This window comes from Styela clava, chromosome 10 (assembly GCF_964204865.1).
Source record: "Styela clava chromosome 10, kaStyClav1.hap1.2, whole genome shotgun sequence".
Classification (NCBI taxonomy): domain Eukaryota; kingdom Metazoa; phylum Chordata; class Ascidiacea; order Stolidobranchia; family Styelidae; genus Styela; species Styela clava.
Genome location: NC_135259.1, coordinates 13,945,536 through 13,957,805, shown reverse-complemented (window position 1 = coordinate 13,957,805; position 12,270 = coordinate 13,945,536). Strand labels below are relative to the sequence as shown.

At 34.0% G+C, this 12,270-nt stretch overlaps 2 protein-coding genes across 4 annotated transcripts; one reads left to right on the top strand and one right to left on the bottom strand.

The window, feature by feature from the left end:
* Positions 1 to 242: 242 nt before the first annotated feature.
* LOC120337791 (contactin-associated protein-like 2) lies at positions 243 to 5,049 on the bottom strand. 3 transcript variants are annotated; one of them, XM_078117225.1, is made up of 10 exons: positions 4,824 to 5,049; positions 4,466 to 4,544; positions 3,873 to 4,385; positions 3,237 to 3,336; positions 2,729 to 2,828; positions 2,432 to 2,544; positions 1,763 to 1,888; positions 1,016 to 1,167; positions 617 to 746; positions 243 to 540 (listed from the first exon to the last, which is right to left on the bottom strand). In XM_078117225.1, exons 3-10 carry the CDS (start codon positions 3,906 to 3,908, stop codon positions 314 to 316), a joined length of 984 nt encoding a protein of 327 aa, XP_077973351.1. In that variant the 5' UTR covers positions 3,909 to 4,385; positions 4,466 to 4,544; positions 4,824 to 5,049; the 3' UTR covers positions 243 to 313. The 3 variants fall into 3 exon arrangements, with proteins under 3 accessions (XP_077973351.1, XP_039261613.2, XP_077973352.1); XM_039405679.2 differs by having other exon boundaries at positions 3,873 to 4,544; XM_078117226.1 differs by having other exon boundaries at positions 398 to 746.
* A 1,476-nt stretch (positions 5,050 to 6,525) lies between these two features.
* LOC120338192 (uncharacterized) lies at positions 6,526 to 11,446 on the top strand. Its single transcript, XM_039406135.2, has 12 exons — positions 6,526 to 6,798; positions 6,917 to 6,984; positions 7,129 to 7,207; positions 7,415 to 7,562; positions 7,642 to 7,780; positions 8,154 to 8,253; positions 8,330 to 8,429; positions 8,802 to 8,914; positions 9,965 to 10,090; positions 10,250 to 10,398; positions 10,810 to 10,939; positions 11,231 to 11,446. The coding sequence occupies exons 1-12, from the start codon at positions 6,705 to 6,707 to the stop codon at positions 11,422 to 11,424; spliced, it is 1,440 nt and encodes a 479-aa protein (XP_039262069.2). The 5' UTR covers positions 6,526 to 6,704; the 3' UTR covers positions 11,425 to 11,446.
* Positions 11,447 to 12,270: the final 824 nt, after the last annotated feature.

The following is a 12,270-nucleotide window of genomic DNA, read 5'->3' as shown; positions in this document are numbered from 1 at the left end:
GGCCTTTTTTACAAATCCATTGCTCCACTATGGCCTCACGGCGGTTGGATTAAATTTGATGTGAACCATCATATTCATATGTCGGCGGAATAGGCTATTATTGATTTTAGGCATTGAACCTTGGTGTCTAAATATTTACTCCCAGAATATAATGGCTATCGGTTTCACAGTTCATTTACCCGAAATATTTTTTAGTACTCAACAACATATATTCAAATTGTATATAGCTCAGGTTTATTATATTTTTTTACCTCAACATTCAATACAAACAAAAGCACTGAGCATTAAGACATATATACGCCGGTTTGGTAGTTTAATAGCATCTAAGTTTTCCAAGTTTGTAGTATCCTTTCGAGTAATAATAAGTATAACCGTAATAGTAGTCGTAGGTATAGTAATCTGATGAAAATGTCATGCCAGTCACAGGTAGAGTACTTTTATCGTATAGATAACCTCCATCAACACGGTAAGTGCTGTCACTCTTACTGATGTAGTCGCAATTGCATTTGTATTGATAACTGCTTCCAGGCAGACACGATCCTGTAATATTAAGAATTTTGTTACGCCCTAGTTTTTGGTAGGCGGCTTATATTACACAATTAAGATACGCTCATACCAGTTTCTCCACAGCCACAATATCCATCATGCCCGGGAGCAGCTCCTCCCCAGTAGTTCATTTTGTCTCCGTCACGCGAAAGCCACCAGTTTTTGTCATTGTACAACATCCCGGTTCTGGAACAACGCCACTGAAATAAATCAGAAAAAAATGAATATCAATCACTAACTACTATTATCTTTGGGACTCAATTTTTCGCCCGAGATTTTGCCGATTTTTATTTAAGGGGGAACACTTTTATTCCTACACGATTGACCGCCTTCGTCACACGTGACTGTCAATCTTTTCAGCCCAGTCAAGTATGAGCCGACTTTTGTGTGTCCATATTTGAGTTTGTTCACGTTTTTTACAAGATAGATATATTATAATTATAGAACATTCAATTCAGCTTTTACTAACTTCAATGTATTGTTCACAATATTGTGAAACATTCATCACGGCAATGATTTGATCCATTGATACGTCATAATCAACTTGTATATTTTTGTTGTAAGAACTGTCATAGTATTCAATATATCCACTCGAGCTATCGTGGTCGATCTCGGTTATTCCTGGAAGTGTGAGAATTGAAAGCATTTGATGATAGTGTATTATACTGAACTATACTATACTGAATGAAATTTTGTTCCATGGAATTGGTAAACTGCCAACTTAAGTTAAGTTAACGTCATGACCATGCGCGTTTCCCCGAGCATCGATTTCGTTGTTTATTTCCGTAACGATGACCAATCAGAAAAAGGTCAACGATGACGTAACAATTGTAATCTTTAAAGAATTTTTCAGTTGTGATTCCAAATATTAGTTGTGAATGAAGAACTTTAATTGTCGTTATATCTTCCGATAATCTCTAGTTTAGTTGCCATAATCAAAAATTAATCCCGGAAAAGCTGAATTAGCTTAAAATAGCAATTACTGTTTGTAAGCGTCACGTGGTTGTGTATTTTAATGAAAATAATGGTTATGAGCATGTAAATCAGTTAATAATTGTCAACGCCCCAAAACACTTGTAAAATGAGAATCTAAAATGTTGCAATAATAAAGTATAGGGAGAATTTTTCTGCATAATAACATAATAGTTTAATAATGAAGAATATACATAATTCAAGTAATTATGGTCCGAGAAAAAATGTTATGGACACCACAAACCTGTTCCTGGATACGAATCCATGTCACAATAAACTGAAAAAGGTTCAACGGTTGAGCTTGGAGTAATTTCATAATACCCTGTCGGATTTCCACTTTCTTTCAGACCAGCACAAGTTGAAATGCTTGCTAAAAATTGGAATCAAGCAAATTACTGTTATATTTGTAGCGGCCAATATATTTAATTGGCCTACCCAGCTGTGTAAATAAACAGAATATATATGCTATTTCATAATGCCTGGTGTAGATATACCGTATTATATAGGATAGCATATCTATGTCGTTTTTTATCCATACATTCGACTTGATTTTATATCACAAACTTTCATCTTTACGCCAGCGTCATTTTTTCACATATTCACTTTGACCTAGGCTTTCTACCAATAACCGGGAGAGAATATACAAGAGTTGTTATTCAGGCGTTCAATCAGCAGTTACCTATGTACAAGCAAACATTAAAGAGTATAAAGTTTACATCCATGCATTTTTTTTTCTAAAAGGATAGTCTGAAACCATTAACTACAATAGCCATTTGAAGGCATTTCTGTGAATGGCATTTCTTCCATTCGCGTCTGTCGTATATACAGAGACTTCCAAACGTATTAGAACTACATTAGTTATTGTAGTAGCAGAGAAATGAACAAACTGCATTTAAAACTAATGTTTTCATACCTTTCCCCTTGCATTCAAGTTTTCCCAGAGTGAAATAAGCTCTTTCTTCTATTCCTAAAACATCTCCAAAATTCAATTGAGTTACTGGTAGAGTATCCTTCTTTGTCAGATACCTAGAACCAATCATTCCCACGGGTTACATCAGAGCATTTACTAACGTCAGCTTATATAAAAAAGGCCATTAATTTAAATATTAAAAAAAAGATCTTAAACTTGACTGTATATATTTATCTTCAGTATTATTGAATTGCGATATTGAAACGATTATGACGGACATAAACTAATTAGCTACTTTACCCATCATCTTGTCTCCACTGAAAGTCGTTGTTGTCACAATTGCAAGTTGTTGATGTCCCATTACAATTTCCATTTTTTCCACATGCGCACATTCTGCTTCCTTTAATGAATATGTACCAAGTATTATTTAAAAATCAGTACAAGGATGCCGAGACTATAGTAAAACTTAAATTTAATATGCTGAACTTTTGGCATCGCATCAAAAAAATTCCGTTTATTTAGTGCATTGTCATTTGTTCATGCAAATCAATTAACGCAATGCAAAAAAACACATTGCAGTACCCATAAGTCGGTTACATTTTCTCAGATTGCAAAGAGTTTGGCGCTCCCGAAGTATAGGCACTAAGATGGCGCACAACCTGCACCCTAACCTGATACACATACTGTGTTCAGGTTGTGCGCCATCTTGATACAAATACTTCTGGAGCTTCAAGAGTTTAACTATGTTTCGCAAATATAATATTTCTTTTTTAGCAAAATATGTTTCAATCATAAATTTAGTTAATACCTTCATCTGCCTCAGGCCAATAGTACTGATTTACGCCATCTCGTGAGACCCACCAAGCATAATCGGAGTATTCGAATAACATTGATCCGTAGCATTCGTACTGTATAAAATTTTAATACAAAAAAGTCGCATCGAAAAAATAGAGTATATATTTTATAACCTGGTGAATGCCCCGGAGAATTATCAGAGAGATCAGGATAGTCGTACATTATTATCGAGATCTCAGCTCACGATGGAACCGTAGGCTTTAATTTGCATAGCTGCTATACTTGCATTAGTCTAATATGGGCCAATTGATATTGAGTGCTTGTTACCTAGCCTGAGTAAAGTTTATTTGAGACGGACACATATGGTTTTTGCTAAATTGTTGTTGCTGATGTTGAGAAAAATTGCTTTTCTATACAAACAATCAATTTCGATACAAAGAAGCTCGAAGAAGTGGATAAAAGACTAGTATTTTTTTTTTTAATTTTCGGTGCTTCGGTCTCAACGGCACCGGTACGCGACCTTGGAAATCAAATACTTGATTATTGCTCTTATGTTTGGAAATCGTACTTTTCGTACGACTTTTTTTACTTCGTAAGCATTGCGGCAACCTATCGGGAAAATTGACACACATATATATTTTTAGATTACCGAAAGATATTGCTGGCAGGTTTGCGATGTTGACATTACAGCTTGAATCTGAGACCAGGACTGTCGATAAGTGACGTCACGAGAAAAACATCCTGGATCTTGACAACCACTTACGAGCGTGCGCGTTTCCGAGTCATGCCTGAAAAAATGGGCTTCTATATTTAGTTGTAGATACTCTATGTTTGCTAAGTTATACACCAATACATTTATGTTATTTTTATTATAAACGACGTTAATATTAGACCAAACTGTTTCAATTGTGGTATTGTTTTAACTTTATTTTTCTTACCATTAGTTTTGCAATTTCTCAAAAAAATAAAGATTTTAAAATAACTTGACATGTATACAACCAAGTCGGATCTAACCCGAGCATAGTAACTGCCCATTCAGGATCCGAGTCCATATCACAATAAACCTCAAATGGAACCATTTCACCATCAGGACCATCTGGATCAACATCGTAATAACCGGATGAAAAATCCATTTTTTTAAACTCGTCGCAGGATTGTTTTGCTGTAATAATAGAAAATATTAAAGTAATATTTTTTTGACAAACAATTTGTAAGCACAACCATACGGCGACAATTTCTTACCATCCTGATGATTTACAGTTGTTTCAATTCTATCAACTTGATCTTGTAGGTAAATGATTTCTTCTTGTAGTGCTGATGCCTTCAACAAATAAGGTTGCGTGAAAATACAGGGAAGAATTTGAAATTTTTGGTGTAGCAGATTATATTTACGTGATTCACTAATTATGTTTACACGTGGGCTTCTGTTCGTTCTCATAATTTTTCAAATAATGTGTTGCACATAGGTGTGTTTGTGGCGAATTTAAATTACATAGAAAAATGAAAAACAACACTCGGTAACATGCTGACATATATTACATATAAGTTATTTACTGTATATTTAAACTAACTTGTAGATATACATCAAATACGAAATTACCTCAGCAGTTAGCCTGTCAAGTTCAGTTTGCAATGCCGGACAGCATGGTCCACTCGTGGAAACGGCTGCAGGAAAACATTTATTAATTTACCGAACAATGCTTTTAAGGCTTTATCAAACTTTTATAACCCAATGTAATATAAAACTGCATTATGTTTACTATATGCTTTTAAATCACGTTTAAACTACGTTTCCAACCCGTACTCAATCAACTTCCGACATTTGAATTATCTTAATTATTTTTCTATGTCTTATGTAGGCTTAGTTACGATTCTAAAACGTTAGTAGTTTAAGATACCCGTTCTGTCAACTTAACTTGATTTGTGAGGTAGCTGACACGAACGGGCCGCTAAACTAAGTTCAATTTTATAATATTTCTAAATTGATACCTTAACACAAGCCAAAAAACTCAAGGCTCCTTTCATCAATTTTACAAATTAAAAAATATCATGCCTGTTGTAGTTCTTGGTTTTGGTGTCGTTCTTGGTTTTGAGGTTGTCACCGATGCTGTTAAACAATAGTTGATCGTTAGTGCTAAGGAAGCCAGCAATAAAGTCTTCTCCATCATTTTCCCGTTGAAATGAGAACTCGTCTGTGTTAATCTTTTTGCTGACTAAAACAAGTTTCAAAATGATCGGGCGTTTTGTTGCTTGCTATTACGTAACTACTTTGAAAAAATTATGATATACAGATGCTAAATTGTTTTGTGTCACTCGCTGGTAAATAAAATTGGGTATTTTTAAAACCAGAAACTAGAGTTTCACCTAAACAGCTGCAGACTTTCTCAGCGCAGTTACGAGAAACGGAAAACACAATATGGTGACAAACAAACAGTGAAAATATTTCGAAACATACTAGTTTGGCATATCTAGCAAATTTTACATGCTACCTTTGTTTCTGCACCATAGTCTACTTTTATGTAAAATTTTAATTTTCCTAACTCAACTGGGAAATATTCGAACAATATAGTTCGTATACGTAACATATGAATAATATATATAAAAGCATTATTTCGTAATAGTTAGAAAATGATGTGTTTAGCAATGGAACAATTGTATTACTCCTGTTTTGTTGGCGTTGAACGGACAGGCCAGTAAAACATTCATAATGCCTAAGATAAAGATGTATCAATTATTAAAAATTCCAGCATTTTGAATTTAACGCGTTAAATAGCATAATGTGTTTGAAATAACATTTTATTTGCTAAAAAGATATTGAAATTATACGATACAAAGCAATATTTGAAGTCAATTTCACATATTGAATATATTTCTTCCACAAAATAGTCACAAAACAATCGGAAAGTTTTTCCTAAATAAAACCTAGTTCAACAGTCATACAGAATACGCAATCTTATTAGTAAATTCAAAAGCGCTTTGCGTCAGTTACGAATGGATAAAACATAGAGCAGATTTCAGAATAATATTTACAAGATTGATTTGCATAACTTAGCTTATACGAGATTCGTCTCGAGTCAATTTATGATTTGAGAGCTCAATGCACTTTCACTTCAATGCACAAGCGCCATTCTACGAGAGTCTTTAAAATGAGGGTAAATGGTTGTGAGGTCATAAAAGTTTAATATTATGCAATTGGAGACGATATTTGCTTGGTAATGGGAATCCTTGCAACTGTTAAACCGATACCATGGTATCGACTTGATAACGCTACCAATATAGAAGTAAAATAAACATTGTATTGCCTCGGAATATTTAATCATTAAATGTGGTTTTTTATCAACCAACACAACTTGAGATGGGATAGAATTATGAAATAAATAACGTCGTGTAAGGTTGTATAAAGGTAAGCGTAGTACTACAAGAAGTCACATAATCTACAGAATTCACGTGATACCACTGTAGAAGAAGTGAGGAAAATAAAATGTTTCGATTCAGCACTCTGCTGATTGCTTTATGCCTTTGGACAACGAAAGCAAAGGCTGACAACTTCTGGTCGTATGAAGAATTTGGTTCTGGTAAGAATGTCCATTATAGTACCGGTAACCAAATTTTGTGAAATTGTCTCTGCTTCTGACCGACTTTTCATGTTCACGCACCTGAGAATTCATTTGTGACGTTCACTCACCATTGCAGGTTCAGAACCGATTGACGAACAATGCTGTATCGATATGCAAAGTCAGATCGATGAAATAAACGGACAGGTGAGTGTTGAAATAAAAATAAAATAAACATGTTTTGATACAAAATTTGGAAGTGATCATTTTACAATTTGGTGTGTTCAATTCATAATTTTGTTTTTAAACAATAATAACTGTTTATAGCGCGCCATTAATTATAACTTGCAGGTTGCGGCATTGCAGTCACAGGTATCAAGTTTGCAAAATCAAGTAGAACAGATTGAAGTGACAATCAACTTTACAAGTCGTAAGTTGTGCAATGCACCAATCATATATTAGTATATTTTCCTTCATTTTTAGTTCAAACTCAGGAAATTGGAGCGTTGTTAGTCCGATTTTTTCATTATAAATATCAGTTGAAATTCTCAAAAATATTTGCTAATAAAGCTACAAATTAGTGGAGACAATCTCTTATTACATATACCATTCATGATATGTATGAATGTATTCACAGCGAAACAATCGTGTGAACAATACAAACTCATGAGTTATGATTCCGGATACTATGAAATAGATCCAGACGGCGCCGATGGTGCTATACCACCGTTTCAAGTATACTGCGACATGACATCAGATCCAGAATGGGCGGTTACGATGTTGGGGTAAATTGGATTAGTCTTATTGATTATTATTTTTTAGGAAGATAATTCAATCATATTACTTTGTATTTTACTCTATTAGACATGATTCTGAAGAAAGAACTTACGTACGTGGGTGCCAGGATCCGGGGTGTTTTTCTCATGACGTCACATACGATCAAACTTGGGAACAAATTCAAGCCGTTATGTGGACATCCAGGTCCTGTCAACAATATCTGTCGGTAAGTTGTAGGAAAAGTTATATGTACATAAAATAGTAGTATCAATTTTCTTTTAAGCTTGCAAGCATTGGTTGTAGTATGGGGTTCATTCGGAACTTCCCAAACTAAAATTTAGTATGAAGCGTCTTATTATCCTGAGTAATTTTTGTATTAGTTGACTAATTCAATTAATAATCAAGGCGTGTCCAATATCTACAGAAAAACTGAGTTTCAGACTTTCTTGATTCGTCATTATAAGTTATGTTGCAAGTTTACATTCTCTATATTCTAATGAAATCAATGACAAGCATACATACATAGTAACTTACAACTGTGTTTAAAATTCCTTTTTTTTTCAATTTTTGAAACTATTATTTTATTTGTTTGCGAACAGTACGAATGTCTTGGATCAATGATGTTTTCATACAATGATTATGCGTGGTGGGTGTCAAGAGATGGCGAAGAGCAACATTACTGGGCTGGAGCTGATCCAGGTTTAAATTTTATTTATGCTTATTCAGTTGCAATTTTGTAGTATTTGATTAAGCTCGCTAATATTGTATCTGACAGGAAGCAAAATGTGTGAATGCGGAAAGAAGGGAACATGCGAAGGGAAAGCTACCACTTGCAATTGTGATAATAATGACTTGGTGTGGAGACAAGATGACGGGTAGGTCAAATGACATGATACGTAAATATCAAAAATTCACTGATATTCGACAATCTCAAATCGTTAAATATAAGACCTTCTTACGTTTGTTTTATTCGTATGTAATTTAAATATAAGTAATGAATTTAAATGAATTTGTTAAATAATTGTGATTTTTGTAACTGACTATTTGTTATTTGGATAAACCTGGATATTTTGAATTATTAATGAATGTTACATCCCAAAACGTTTTGTTTAAAAGTATTCATAATTATTTCGTCATTTTTAAGCTATCGTGTTTAAATAACCAGAGAAATAAATTAAAAAATTAGCTGATTACAGATATTCGACACTAGTAGTTGGCAGATGCTTATTTATAAACTTATGTTTTAGGTATTTAACGTCAAAGGATACTTTGCCTGCGACTCAGCTCTTTTTTGGAGACGTTTTAGGAGTTGAAGAAAGAGGGTATTTCACTCTTGGAAAATTGGAATGCAAGGGAGAAGGTATTATTTAGCATACACAAGGCATGTACTCAATTTGATATAATGATAATATTATCTCTTTGAACCCTAAAAGCCACTTTTCCGAGAACGTCGTCAAACACGCTTACTCCCGCAAGTTCTTGAAGCGGCGAACACTCAAACGAAAACAAACAATGCGTAGTGTTATTTTCGTTTAATTGCCTAAAAAATATGAAAAGCATGAATACTGAACGCCAATACTGAACTTTATTGCGCCAATCATATCAATGATTTTTGTCTTCTTCTCTTATACATTAGATTTAGAAGACATCGCAATGAGCACATTCAAACACTGCTTTGCTCTGCCACGGCAAATCGTTGTTGGGGGTATTGGGGTTGGCTTTTTTCCCATCATATGTACCTTTCGGCAAGCAACACACCTGTTGTTTCTAATATACTACATATATATAAAAATGTAGGAGAGCAGTGAAGCCAATTGAATATGCAGTCCAAACACTCACCTCAATACAGCTTGTTTTCATGTAAAACTTGTTTTCATGTAAAAAAGACTTGTAACTTTGTCGGTTGCACAAAACGCCACTAGTGGGCACTTGGGAGTCGTCTCTAACTACCGTGGACTATACAACGCTAGTTAGCCGCCAAGAGACCAAATATTTACTTCTATTCACAATCTAGTGTACATGTACTATCGATATACCCCGTGATTATCATTATTTATTTTAAGGCGTAATAAATAATTCTAACTCATATTAAAAAAAAAAGATTGATATAAATTTGAGGCTTTAAAATGAAATACGACAAAAAAAAACTTTCACATCAGTGCAACTGCAGTGAAAAAAAAAACATATCGTAGATATTTATATAACATAACCTCCTATTATTATTAACTTAAAACTAAATTAAAATTTACTATCTTTGGTCAAATTATAGATTACAGCAAAACATTAGTGATTTCTATATGTAACGTAAGTAAACAACAGAAACGCTAGCGATCAAGAAGAAGAAGAAGAAGTACTTAATATAATACAATCAATTTTAACACATAGTTTGACTATTTCTATCTATTTTCAGTTAGCACCAAAGATTGTACCGGTCTCAAGTCAGACGGAAACCCATCTGGATACTATACGATAGCTCCCGGTGCTGGTGTTCAACCGTTTGAAGTCTATTGCGATATGGATTCTTATCCTGGAACAGGTCAGTACAGATTGTAGATCATCTCACAAAAGCTTGATTTGATTATATCCCTTGTTTGATTTTTTTTCGACTTCTGAAGTTGATAAAAAATACCAGCAATTACACAATTTATAGGAGGGCTATTGTATAGACTTTACCACATTATTTCTTTTGTTACAGGGATAACAGTTGTTCATCATGATAAAGAAAGTCAGAGTTCACAACTTTATTACTATACTGACAACGATATTGAAGTCAACTACAATGCCACTATGGTTCAAATTGGTGCTCTTATTAACGGATCTAATAACTGTGAACAATACATTGAGGTTAGACTTGACTTTTTAACAAGTCGAAGGTCATTTGCGGATACTGTTGTTGAGGGAAATTTGTACTGACTAAAATAAAGACCTGTTTATACTTTATTCGAATTGATAATAATTGATGTTTAATTCGTATCAAGTTCGTATCGTTTATTTTCTATATATGTTATAATAGATAATCAGTGAGGAGTCCACACTAAGGCGGGCGTCACCCGTCTGTTTGTACATTTCACCACATTTGTCAGGGTTCACTAACCCTCTCATACGTATAGTAACCGCCAAAAAAAAAACAGATCATTAAAAATGCTATTAGACTCATTGCACACTTCTATGTTTATGTATGTATTCAGACAGTGCTTTCTTGTTGGATACAAAGTGTACACATGGATCGTTTTTTAAATTGAATATTCTGTTCAGTGGCAATGTCGTGGAACAGGAATGCTGTACAGTGGATACACTTGGTGGATTTCAAGACAAGGAGACAAAATGACATACTGGGGTGGAGCTGATCCGACTCATGATGGATACTGCGCTTGTGGAGAGACAGGTGGGTACCACGATCTTCGAAGCTACTTTGGGCTGTTTCCACATTTCAAATCGTTAATTTCACAACTAGAGTACTAGATAGACTATTGATCAATGTTAATCTCGCCATTCATTACTCCTTCTTTATCATGAATTTCATTGATACAGTTTTCGCCACATGCCTTGACTTGAGCAGTTTTTTAAATATCGTATTGGTTAAAGTATGGTATCAGTACCATTTCTGCTAATTTATTCTGCACTTTTTGCAAACTCCGAACAAAAACCTAGCAAAAACGTTGTCACTTTACTTCAGGATCCTGTCAACCTGGCAATTATTATTATTACAAGTGCAACTGTGATTACGCGGGTTCTTCAACAATTCGAGTGGATGCAGGATATCTATACGATAAAAATGTACTTCCAGTTACTGGAATGCACTATGGATTCTATACAACTTCATCATCGTACTACGGATACTACACGTTGGGACCATTGAAATGTTACTAAAAGATTGGCCCAGTAATGATACCGAAATTGTATAATAAATAATACTCGATAATGTGAGTCTATGTTGTGGCTTAAGGCTTTAAAAATCCAGGAATATAACTGTTTTCTTAATTACAGAGTTTGTTAATGAGTTATAGGATCGCATCGAGTATCGGGAAGCTATAAGAATATTAACTAATTTCCAGATAATATATTACGTTAAAGCTGTTGTTTTTCATGGCATCGTCGCAGGTCAGAGTTTTTTTTAAGTAGTCAGATACTAGGGATTAAACTATTTGAGTATGTGTTAGATATTAGTTTATTGTTAATGTTGTGCAAGAAAAAAAGTTTTCAAAACAAATTCGCTAAAATGAAATCATATCACATGTGTATTTCCATGTTGCTTGTGATAATACATAGGCCATTTGTGTGAGATATCTTTCAGCACTGAAATAAAATCCTTGTATACATTTCAATTTTACTTTTCGGAATTTCGTATAAACTATTTAGTGCTTCCTCAAGTAGGCCTATTATTATTAGTCCTGAGATTCATAGATTCCTCTTTAGACTGATTTAATATTTCTGTGGACTTCTAACACCTAAACTTTTTTCAAACTTCGAAAGGGATATGAAATCTTAATATTTCAATGTACGTGGTCCTTAGCGATATGAACAAAGTAATTTTTGGCCTGGGGTGTATGACAAGTACATATTTGACATGAAAATACGTATATATACTATTTCAGTTTTCATAAAACTTCAATAAAGTTTGGATCGATTTACCGTATAGTCACATTACTAGACAATGCTAAATTGGACCGCATTTCAGCCATTTTGAACTTCAGTACTATCCTACCACTCGATAAC